The sequence below is a fragment of the Bos mutus genome, chromosome 10, assembly GCF_027580195.1.
Source record: "Bos mutus isolate GX-2022 chromosome 10, NWIPB_WYAK_1.1, whole genome shotgun sequence".
Classification (NCBI taxonomy): Eukaryota; Metazoa; Chordata; class Mammalia; order Artiodactyla; family Bovidae; genus Bos; species Bos mutus.
The window spans coordinates 17,289,989-17,302,614 of NC_091626.1; the positions used below are offsets into that span (position 1 = coordinate 17,289,989).

Below are 12,626 nucleotides of genomic sequence, written 5' to 3' on the forward strand. Positions count from 1 at the left end.
ATTTATTGAAAGTAAAAGTCACTCAGCCACGTCTGACTCTTTGCCACCCCATGAACTATACCGTCCATGGAATTCTCCAGGCCAGAATACTGAAGTGGGTAGCCTTTCCCTTCTCCAGGGCATCTTCTCAACCCAGGGATCGAACCCAGGTCTCCCGCTTTGCAGGTGGACTCTTTACCATCTGAGCCACCAGGGAAGCCGAAGTTGTGTCCAACTCTTTGTGACCCCATGGACTGTAGCCCACCAGGCTTCTCTGTCCAAGGGATTCTCCAGGAAAGTATACTGGAGTGGGTTGCCATGCCCTCCTCCAGGGGATCTTCCCAACCTAGGGATCATGCCCAATTCTCTTATGTCTCCTGCATTGGCAGGCGGCTTCTTTACCACTAGCGCCACCTGGGAAGCCCATAGCATTTATTAAGTGCATATTATTTCCATTGCTTTCCAGAGCCATATCATATGTGGGAGTAAATAACAGACTTTGGCCTTTATGTTCTATTAATGGCACCCCACTCCAGTACTCTTGGCTGGAAAATCCCATGGACGGAGGAGCCTGGTAGGCTGCAGTCCATGGGGTCGCTAAGAATCAGACACGACTGAGCGACTTCACTTTCACGCATTGGAGAAAGAAATGGCAACCCACTCCAGTGTTCTTGCCTGGAGAATCCCAGAGACAGGGCAGCCTGGTGGGCTGCCGTCTCTGGGGTCACACAGAGTCGGACACGACTGAAGCGACTTAGCAGCAGTAGCAGCAGCAGGCTATATTTTAAATATGTGTATTCACATTAAGCTTATGTGTTTCACTTGTGATTCTTCTCAGTGCTTAACTAAGGGTGGGCATTTGATACTTTGTGACTGTCAAATTATAGTTGGCTATCTGTATCCAGTTTTTCATCCACAGATTCAACTGAGGATCGAAAAACACTTGAAAAAAATATTCCAGAAAGTTCCAAAAAAGTAAATCTTGAGTTTACTGTCTTCCTGGAGACTATTTATGTATCATTTACATTGTGGTACATATTATGAGTAGTCTAGAGGTGATTTAAAGTCTACATATGCTCTGCCATTTCACATAAGGGATTTGAACACGTGCAGACTTTGATACTGATCCTGTCAAAAAAAGATACCCCATGACCAAGGGCAAAGGAGAAGCCCCAGCAAGACAGTTCAGTTCAGTCCCTCAGTTGGTCCGACTCTTTGTGACCCCACGGACTGCAGCACGCCAGGCATCCCCATTACCAACTCCCGGAGTTTACTCAAACTCATGTCCATTGAGTCAGTGATGGCATCCAACCATCTCATCCTCTGTCATCCCCTTCTCCTCCTGCCTTCAATCTTTCCCAGCATCAGGATCTTTTCATATGAATCAGTTCTTTGCATCAGGTGGCCAAAGTACTAGAATTTCAGTTTCATCATCAGTCCTTCCAATGAAAATATAGGACTAATTTCCTTTAGGATGGACTGGTTGGATCTCCTTGCAGTCCAAGGGACTCTCAAGAGTCTTTTCCAGCACCACAGTTCAAAAGCATCAAATCTTTCTTTATAGTCCAAATTTCACATCCATACATGACTACTGGAAAAACCATAGCTTTGACTAGATGGACCTTTGTTGGCAAAGTAGTGTCTCTGCTTTTTAATATGCTGTCTAGGTTGGTCATAATTTTTCTTCCAAGGAGCAAGTGTCTTTTAATTTCATGGGTTCAGTCACCATCTGCAGTGATTTTGAAGCCCAAGAAAATAAAGTCTGCCACTGTTTCCCCATCTGTTTGCCGTGAAGTGGTGGGACCAGATATCTTAGTTTTCTGAATGTGACTTTTAAGCCAACTTTTTCACTCTCCTCTTTCACTTTCATCAAGAGGCTCTTTAGTTCTTCTTTGCTTTCTGCTATAAGGGTGGTGTCTGCCATAAGCAAGATGGTAGGAGGGGTGAAATTGCATTTGGAATCAAACCCCTTACCCTCCAGAGATTCTCAGAGGGCTCAAACAAACCTTGTGTGTACCGGGACCTAGAGACCCTACAGAGACTGAGCCAGAACTGTGTTTGAGTGTCTCCTGCGAAGATACAGATAGCAGTGGCCTGACACAGAGGCAGGGCCTCTGGGTGCAGCAGACCTGGGTATGGCATAAGCCCTCTTGGAGGAGGTTGCCTTTAACCCCACTGTAGAGCCACCAGAACTTACACAGGACTGGGGAAACAGACTCTTGGAGGGCACAAACAGAACCTTGTATGCACCAGGACCGAGGAGAAAGGAGCAGTGACTCCACAAGAAACTGACCCAGACTTGCCTGTCAGTGTCCAGCAGTCTCCGACAGAGGCATGGGTTGGCAGTGGTCTGCTGCAGGGTTGGGGAAGTAGGAAGTAGGAAATCAAGAAACACCTGGCTGCTGCTGCTGCTAAGTTGCTTCAGTCATGTCCGACTCTGTGCGACCCCATGGACTGCAGCCCACCAGACTTCTCCGTCCATGGGATTCTCCAGGCAAGAACACAGGAGTGGGTTGCCATTTCCTTCTCCAAGAAACACCTGGAGTAACAGGCAAATTTGGCCTTGGAATACAGAATGAAGCAGGGCAAAGGCTAATAGAATTTTGCCAAGAGAATGCACTGGTCATAGCAAACACCCTCTTCCAACAACGTAAGAGAAGACTCTACACATGGACATCACCAGATGGTAAACACCAAAATCAGACTGATTATATTCTTTGCAGCCAAAGGTGGAGAAGCTCTATACAGTCAGCAAAAACAAGACTGGAAGCTAACTGTGGCTCAGATCATGAGCTCCTTATTGCCAAATTCAGACTTAAATTGAAGAAAGTAGGGAAAACCACTAGGCCATTCAGGTATGACCTAAATCAAATCCCTTATGATTATACAGTGGAACTGAGAAATAGATTTAAGGGCCTAGATCTGATAGAGTGCCTGATGAACTATGGTCTGAGGTTCGTGACATTGTACAGGAGACAGAGATGAAGATCATCCCCATGGAAAAGAAATGCAAAAAAGCAAAATGGCTGTCTGAGGAGGCCTTACAAACAGCTGTGAAAAGAAGAGAAGTGAAAAGCAAAGGAGAAAAGGAAAGATATAAGCATCTGAATGCAGAGTTCCAAAGAAGAGCAAGGAGAGATAAAAAGCCTTCCTCAGCAATCAGTGCAAAGAAACAGAGGAAAGCACCAGAATGGGAAAGACTAGAGATCTCTTCAAGAAAATTAGAGATACCAAGGGAACATTTCATGCAAAGATGGGCTCGATAAAGGACGGAAATGGTATGGATCTAACAGAAGCAGAAGATACTAAGAAGAGGTGGCAAGAATACACAGAAGAACTGCACAAAAAGGAGCTTCACAACCCAGATAATCACGATGGTGTGATCACTGACCTAGAGCCAGACATTCTGGAATGTGAAGTCAAGTGGGCCTTAGAAAGCATCACTATGAACAAAGCTAGTGGAAGTGATGGAATTCCAGTTGAGCTATTTCAAATCTTGAAAGATGATGCTGTGCAAGTGCTGCACTCAATATGCCAGGAAATTTGGAAGACTCAGCAGTGGCCACAGGACTGGAAAAGGTCAGTTTTCATTCCAATCTCAAAGAAAGGCAATGCCAAAGAATGCTCAAACTACCACACAATTGCACTCATCTCACACGCTAGTAAAGTAATGCTCAGAATTCTCCAAGCCAGGCTTCAGCAATATGTGAACCGTGAACTTCCTGATGTTCAAGCTGGTTTTAGAAAAGGCAGAGGAACCAGAGACCAAATTGCCAGCATCTGCTGGATCATGAAAAAAGCAAGAAAGTTCCAGAAAAACATCTAATTCTGCTTTATTGACTATGCCAAAGCCTTTGACTGTGTGGATCACAATAAACTGTGGAAAATTCTTCAAGAGATGGGAATACCAGACCACCTGACCTACCTCTTGAGAAATTTGTATGCAGGTCAGGAAGCAACAGTTAGAACTGGACATGGAACAACAGACTGGTTCCAAATAGGAAAAGGTCAAGCCTGTATATTGTCACCCTGTTTATTTAACTTCTATGCAGAGTACATCATGAAAAATGCTGGACTGGAAGAAGCACAAGCTGGAATCAAGATTGCCAGGAGAAATATCAATAACCTCAGATATGCAAATGACACCACCCTTATGTCAGAAAATGAAGAAGAACTAAAAAGCCTCTTGATGAAAGTGAAAGAGGAGAGTGAAAAAGTTGGCTTGAAGTTCAACATTCAGAAAACTAAGATCATGGCATCTGGTCCCATCACTTCATGGCAGATAGATGGGAAAACAGTAGAAACAGTGGCTGACTTTATTTTTTGGGGGGCTCCAAAATCACTGCAGATGGTGACTGCAGCCATGAAATTAAAAGACGCTTACTCCTTGGAAGGAAAGTTATGACCAACCTAGACAGCATATTAAAAAGCAGAGACATTACTTTGTCAACAAAGGTCCATCTAGTCAAGGCTATGGTTTTTCCAGTAGTCATGTATGGATATGAGAGTTGGACTCTAAAGAAAGCTGCTCACCGAAGAATTGATGCTTTTGAACTGTGGTGTTGGAGAAGACTCTTGGGAGTCCCTTGGACTGCAAGGAGATCCAACCAGTCCATCCTAAAGGAGATCGGTCCTGGTTGTTCATTGGAAGGACTGATGTTGAAGGTGAAACTCCAATACTTGGGCCACCTCATTCAAAGAGCTGACTCATTGGAAGAGACCCTGATGCTGGGAAAGATTGAGGGCAGGAGGAGAAGGGGACGACAGAAGATGAGATTGGATGGCATTACCGCCTCAATGGACATGGGTTTGGGTGAACTCCGGGAGTTGGTGATGGGCACGGAGGCCTGGTGTGCTGCGGTTTATGGGGTTGCAGAGTCGGACATGACTGAGCGACTGAACTGAACTGATTGTACATTATATCCCTAGTATACTTATTTATCTCATAACTGAAAATTTGTGTCTTTTGACTGCCTTCATCCAGTTCCCCCTCCTCTCACCTATTCCCTGCCTCAGTTCAGTTCAGTCGCTCAGTCGTGTCTGACTCTTTGTGACCCCATGAATTGCAGCACGCCAGGCCTCCCTGTCCATCACCAACTCCCAGAGTTCACCTGGACTCAGGTCCATCGAGTCGGTGATGCCATCCAGCCATCTCATCCTCTGTCATCCCCTTCTCCTCCTGCCCCCAATCCCTCCCAGCATCAGAGTCTTTTCCAATGAGTCAACTCTTCGCATGAGGTGGCCAAAGTACTGGAGTTTCAGCTTTAGCATCATTCCTTCTAAAGAAATCCCAGGGCTGATCTCCTTCAGAATGGACTGGTTGGATCTCCTTGCAGTCCAAGGGACTCTCAAGAGTCTTCTCCAACACCACAGTTCAAAAGCATCAATTCTTTGGTGCTCAGCCTTTTTCACAGTCCAACTATCACATCCATACATGACCACTGGAAAAACCATAGCCTTGACTAGACGGACCTTTGTTGGCAAAGTAATGTCTCTGCTTTTCAGTATGCTGTCTAGGTTGGTCATAACTTTCCTTGCCCCTGGTAACCACGAATCTGCTTTCTTTCCCTGATTTTGTTTGTTTATGAATATAATCAGCCTCCAAATCTCTGTTAGTTCCTGTTACACAACGTAGTGACTTGATATTTGTTTACATTTCAAAGTGATCACCACAGTAAGTCTAGTTACCATCTCTCACCAAAGATACTACATAATTATTGACTATATTCGTCACACAATACATTTCATACCCATGACTCATTTATTTTGCAAATGGTAATTTGTGTCTCTTAATCTCCCTCACCTATTTCTTTCTCAGTACCCGCTCTGGCAACCACCTGTTTGTTCTCTACAACCATTTCTGTTTTCTTGTGTTTTTTGGTTTCTACATATTAGTGAAATCATATGGTGTTTTGCCTTTCTCTGTCTGATGTATTTCAGTTAGCATTATACCTTCCAGGTCTATCCATGTTGTTTCACAAGGCAGGGTTTCCATTTTTTTATGGCTGAGTAATATTCCGTGTGTGTATACACTACATCTTTATCGATCCACCTACTGATGGGCACTTGGGTTGCTTCCATATTGTGGCTATTGTACATAACGCTACCATGAACATAGGGGTGCACGTATCTTTTAAGTGGTGCTTTTCTCTTCAGATATATACCCAGAAATGGACTTTTTGGATCATATAGTAGTTCCATGTTAAATTTTTTTAGAATTCTTTCTTTCTCTGTGGCTGAGCTGTGTCTTCATTACTGTGCACAGACTTTCTCTGGTTGCCGTGAGTGGGGGCTACTGTTTGTTGTGGTTCAAGCGCTTCTCACGGTGGTGGCTTCTCTGGGTGTGGAGCCAGCCTCTTGGCATGTGGGCTTGAGTGGTTGCAGCACATGGGCTTTACAGCGTGGGGCCAGTGGTTGTGGCGCTCAGGCTTGGTTGTCCCGTGGCGTGTGGTGTCTTCCTGCACTAGGGTCAAACTGTGTCCCCTGCACTGGCAGGCAGATTCTTAACCACTGAACCAATGGGGAAGTCCCCCATTTCAAATTTTTGGAGGAATTTCCATAACATTTTCTTAGTGGCTGCGCCAATTTATATTCCCATCAGCAGTGCATGAAGGTTTTCTTTTCTCCACATTCCTGTCTCTTTTTTTCAGTTTATCTGGCTTCTTGGAAATATATATATATTTTTTTAATATTTTGTTCTTTGAAGATACAAGTCTGTCTTTCTCTTTCTATTCCTCCATCTGTTTTTTGTTTACTTTTGCTCACACTTTATTTTTCACATAAAGAAAATAGCTATTAAATAGTTCTAAAACTTTTAGTGTTCTGGAGTAAAAAAAAAAATGTGTCAGAAGACTACTTTCCACATTCTCCCAAATTGCATATTTTTGAAGTATCAGTACAAGCAATTCTGACCTATTCCTCCTGTTCTCCAGTCAGCTGACTTAGTCACAGCTGTCTTAGTCACAGCAAGGAGCCTGTGAGCCTAGAAGATGCAGATCTATACTGAGCCAGTACTTTAGTGGATATTAGGCCAACCCGGCTGAGGATTGCTGAAGAAGAGACACACATCCACCGCCCTGTCTCCTTGTGTTCGTTCTTGGTGACTAGTTGCCCCCTGCTGGTTAAATCAATGACATTTACTCCCTCGCACATCTCAAAGCACTGCAGTCTTTGAGTCCAAGGCAATGGAACCACATATGACAATCCAGTGCAACCATATGCCTTTAAATTCAAGCAGATCCAAAAAAGATTTCTGCTCCAAAGATAAAAAGATCCTGCTCAGCTTCCATGTGTGAAGTTTACATTGCTACCAAAGAACTCCCAACCCCTCTATGCCACTTTGCTGTTGAAGTCCTTCCCGTCTAACTCTTCTACTCTCTATATCCTCTGTTTACCTTTCGGAGATCTTCTGGTACCCTGATGTTCACAGGCTCATGACCAGAACTTTGCTGGGTTTTCTCGTGATCTCCCAGTTCTACAGATAACAGAATTTTCTACTAGACCCTGGAATTCCATATTCCTTTCCTTTTGATTTCTTGAAGTATCTCACTTAAGGATTTGTCTTTGACACCTGAGAAGCCAGGTATAGAAGCCTCATATAGATCCTGTAGTGGGGTCCTTATTCTGACATCAGCACATAATGTGGCCTGCAGAGACAAGCTGTGCTATGTCCATAGAGGTCTGTAGTTGCTGAGTGATGAGTGGGCCTTGTCTTTTTCTAGTTCACTTCCATGTGATGGGAGAATTTCTTTTTAAGTAAAAGCTTTCAGGTTACATTGGTATCTTACTAGTTTTTTACAACTTAGTATATAACTTACAGAGTTTGGGCTCTGCTGCTGCTGCTGCTAAGTCACTTCAGTTGTGTCTGACTCTGTGCGACCCCATAGACAGCAGCCCACCAGGCTCCCCCGTCCCTGGGATTCTCCAGGCAAGAACACTGGAGTGGGTTGCCATTGCCGTCTCCAATGCATGAAAGTGAAAAGTGAAAGTGAAGTCGCTCAGTCAGGTCCGACTCTTAGCGATCCCTTGGACTGCAGTCTACCAGGCTCCTCCGTCCATGGGATTTTCCAGGCAAGAGTACTGGAGTGGGGTGCCATTGCCTTCTCCGGTTTGGGCGCTAGTCAGTTGTAAATAGATGATCCTTAGGTAGGTCTGTTGACAGTGCTCTGATACAACACCGAAAGGACAGTCATTCACCCCTTTGCCTTGTTTCCAAGCATTGGTTATCAATACTGAATACACCATTCTATACTCACATGTAAGTTTTAAAAATTTGTTTTTATGTGATCTGTTTTTTACTTAAATATATTTTATTATTTTGGCTTCCCTGGTGGCTCAGACAGTAAATAATCCGTGTCAGCGAGGAGAGGGGTGTGAGAGAGGAGACTGAGAGGGGGCTTTGGTCCTAGTGGAGTAGTGTGGGCAGGGGGTGGTGTGGGGAGATAAGGGTGAGAGGAAGAAGAGTCACACTGCAACAGAACATAATAGGTGTATGATAAGTATTTTTATAACTTAAACTGGGTGGGATTGCTTTTGGTAATACAGTTCTGGATTTGGCTATGATGTGAGTGGTGGAAAGGAAGAGAGAGCTCTTTTCGATAGGGTCATCTGGAAAGGCTGCTCTGAGAAGATGTTTGAGCCAAGACTTGAATAACGGGAAGGAGTGAACCGTGTGAAGTTCTGGTGGAAGAACATTAAGGAAGAAGGAACAGCAAGGGTGAACACCCCAAGGCAGGAATGAGTTTGTCAAGTTAGAGATAGCAAGAAAGCCCCTGTGGCTGGAGCAGAGTGAGTGGGTAAGCCTGAGAAGGAGATAAGCCGTGGAAGGAGATAAGCTAAAGGAAGAGTCAGCCAGGCAGTTTAGGGCCTTGAGGACTGAGGTGAGGGCTTTAAGTTGTATTCTAAGGTGAAGGAAATTGCCTTGAATAAGTGCCTTGTGCTAAAGTTCGTAGAAGTAGAATTGTTCTTTCCTAAAGATAGCACTTTTAAGCTGTCTTTGGAACATTTCCCCCAGTGGGACTGCATCTTTAACATTACAATTAAATCAATGGAGATATGTTTTTTAATATATGTAATTATATACAATCTCTCTCTCTATGTATATATGTATTTCTGTGTCTATATATCTATCTGGAGAAATAGAATACATTAAAATAAGTTATGCCTTAGACTGTTTTGATTTGCAATAGATGTGATACATCTGTATTTCCATTCTAATTTTCAGAATTAAGAAAATTTCAAATCTGGAGAATCTAAAGAGCTTAGATGTCTTGGACCTTCATGGAAATCAGGTATTATTAAAGCCCTTTTGTAACTTACTTTTTTGAAAAAGCTCTAGGAAATTTGGCATAGGACTTTTAATAATTATACTTGTGTTGAATTTTTCCAGAGTTACTTTACTGATTCACTGAAATTAGCTGTGGTATTAAGGTATTAAGTCTATTTACATAGATTTCTCAACAGCAAATGACAGATAAGACATAAAACATTTAGAATTCTTGTAGTTATGCCTATTTTGTTTCTTCTTTAGTCTTTTATTAAGTTAATAGCCAACCCCAAATCAAGAACTAGAATATTACTATTGATTTTCTTCTACCTAAGTGTTCCTTCTTTATTCCAAGTTACCACTATTGTGGATTTCACATTTATCATCCCTTTGTGGGTGTTTTTAGTTGGTTTCATCACATATACATGTGTCTAAATAATATATTGTTTAGCAGTATTGTTTTTTAACTTTAAAAAGGTGTCACACTGTATATTGTCATCTAATGTTTGCTTTTTTGATACAGTATTATGTTACTGAGATTTATCTATTTTGATTATGTAGTTGTAGTTTATGTTTATTGTTATATGTTCCATGGTTTGATTATACAAAAACATTTTTCTCCATTTTATTATCGATAGACACTTGGGTTGATTCCTTTTTGTTTGCTTGTCTTTTTGTTTTGTTTCCTACTCGGATAACATGTCTAAGAACATTCTTATATATGTTTCTCCCATACATTATATTACTCTAGGGTATATTCCTAGGAGTGGAACTGATAGGTCATAGGTTATTTAAATGTCTAACTTTAAAAGATAATGCCAAATTGTTCTCCAAAGTGATTGTACCAGTTTATACTCTCACCAGTAACACATAATAGATCCTGTTGCTTCATATCTTTTTCAACATTTGGAATTGTCATACTTCTTAATTTTTGCCAATTGAATTGGTGTAAAGGGGTGGCCCCTCACGGTCTGGGTTTATATTTCCCTGATTACTGTATAACCTGGGATCATTATCATGTTTGATCAATTTATCTACCCACATATTTGTCTGTCTTAATTTGTGTCTGGTTTGTTATGTTCCCCTCCTTATCTTCTCTCTCAGAGCATCTTGGCTGTTTTTTTAACCCCTTGCTCTTACATTTAAATTTTAGTCTTTTCAATAAGAATACTTATTTCTAAATAACTACATGAGCTACATGTGCATGCAGAAGGTAAAGCCTTTCCTGAGGTGGCAGATGTACATTGTGGGATGATGTGGGAGTCCTTGCCTGTTGAGACCACTTGCAGTCAGTCAGACATAAACCTCAGTGTAATCTCTCTGGGGGCTCTAATAGCTGTTAGTCCCAAGCGTTTTGTTGAAAACCGAATTTTATTAATAAAACCATGATAGATCTGGATAGGCCGCATCAGCTAGCAGCTGGGGTCAGCTAGCGGCTGGGATCCCAGCTCCATCTGCATGTCTGCCTATATGTGCACACAGAGGGAGGGTTTTTGATGGCCTAGGAACTGTCCAGCCCTGCAGGCTGGTTAGTGTCTTTCTAGTAGAGAGAAAGTTAGCCTGTTATTAATAGATGTTGGTAGAAGGGGAAGAAGAATTAAAGTGTTCGTCAGTAAGAGAATATCACATACAAAAGCACTGAGGCTAAAAATAACATGGTAAGTATTTTTTTACTGCTAGAGAATTCAGCACATGTTGGGGGATGGTGAGAGATGAGGCAAGAGAGGTAGATATAAGGCCAGATTGTGGAGGGCTTTATATGCAGTACTAAGAAATTGCTATTTTGTCTTTATTTATCCCCCTATTTTAAATATTGTTCATAAGTATAAGTGAAACATTTTATGGTAGCAATATTTTTCCTAAGTTTATTTTAAAATGTATAAGCATTTATTTATGTGTTCTTCATATTATAATATACTTTTAAGAATTCATGGGCATTACCCAAGATCTATAAGAGCAACTGGCAAATGAATAACATATCACTTGATCTATATATCTTGTATAGGGATTACTTACCAACGTTATATTGATTAAAAATGCTCTATTCCTTGTTAAATGACCTATATTATGTGTTCTATAATTCCAGCATATGTTTGTGATAGTCTGTGTATTAAGATTAAATATTTATACCACACAAATTATTTCTCAAGATTCTGTGAATACAAGAAAGAAATTTTAAGTGAAAATCTTAGTCTTGTTTCAAATATTTAAATCCAATAAGCAAAAATTTGGGGTATTTCAAAGCAAAGATAGTCTTGGTGACTAAAAAGTCAGGGGATGTTTTAACTCAAGTTGAACAATGTGCAACTCTAAAAAAATAGCATCAGATAGTTTAAAAACTAAAAGACTATTAAGTGAATATTTATTATAGTTTGAATTTACTTCCATTGGGAATAATAATGCTACATGGTGTACATTGTAAAATGAAATGTAATTGGTTTTTTGGTGTGCAAACATTGGGAGGAATAGTGATAGTGCTCAAGGGACAGAGTGGGGAATGGAAAGAGAGGGGACGTGAGACCGGAGCAAGAGACAGATGGGGAATGGAAAGAGAGGGGACGTGAGACCGGAGCAAGAGACAGATGGGGAATGGAAAGAGAGGGGAGGTGAGACCGGAGGTAGAGAACAGTTGGGAGACTTATTCAATAATCCTTGTGAGAAGTGATGACAACTTACAGCAATAACAATAGGGATGTAACAAAGGGGCAGATTGAATAAATATTTAAGTAAAAACATTAAGATTTAGCAACTGATTGTATGTGAGTAGTAGAGAATACAGAGGAATATGGGAGACTGATTCTTAATTTATAACCTAGATTTCTTTTTTTGTCTACCAGAAAATGTTCTCCTGTTGAATGGTTGCTTTAACGTGGACACAAACATGCTTCAAGAAGAATCTGTTCTTTCAGTGACATCTTTTCCTTCAGGGAGAGCTTGCCCTTTCTGTGATTGCTCGCCTGAAAGCAGACATCTTTCTTTTCAGTGTTGTTTAATAGGAAGGTCATCTTTATCCACATAGAGCAATCTGGGTCACTCATACACATACAAAAGCTGCAGGATCCAGCTTTCCTTGATGTATTGAGAAGCTTTCCTATCTACCTTAAGACCCCCTCTGATCAGTGTGACCTAAGTTTAGGCTTTTGAACATTCCTATCATCTCTTCTTCTGGCTGTGAAATTTATTAACTGATTAAGAACTCTGCTCTCACTATACACCACCTTTTGCTTGAAGATTCTGTCATTTGCTCTATCCCTGTGACTTTGTCCATGGCTGCAACAGAGTAACAAATTTTATTCTATCGGAGATGTTCCACCCAATTCTGCCATGTCGGTTCGCAAACCAAGAAATTGAACAATATCCCCAGTGATTTTTTTTTTTTTTT

General features: G+C 41.5%; 1 protein-coding gene across 4 annotated transcripts in view; it reads left to right on the forward strand.

Annotated features, from left to right (window-relative positions):
- Positions 1-12,626, forward strand: part of LRRC49 (leucine rich repeat containing 49) — a 149,449-nt gene that overhangs the window by 10,035 nt on the left and 126,788 nt on the right. For all 4 annotated transcript variants that reach the window (XM_070378500.1, XM_005911159.3, XM_005911160.2 and 1 more), the window contains one exon: positions 9,203-9,269. In XM_070378500.1, coding sequence (XP_070234601.1) covers positions 9,203-9,269 — 67 coding nt within the window. The remainder of the gene's footprint in view (positions 1-9,202; positions 9,270-12,626) is intronic.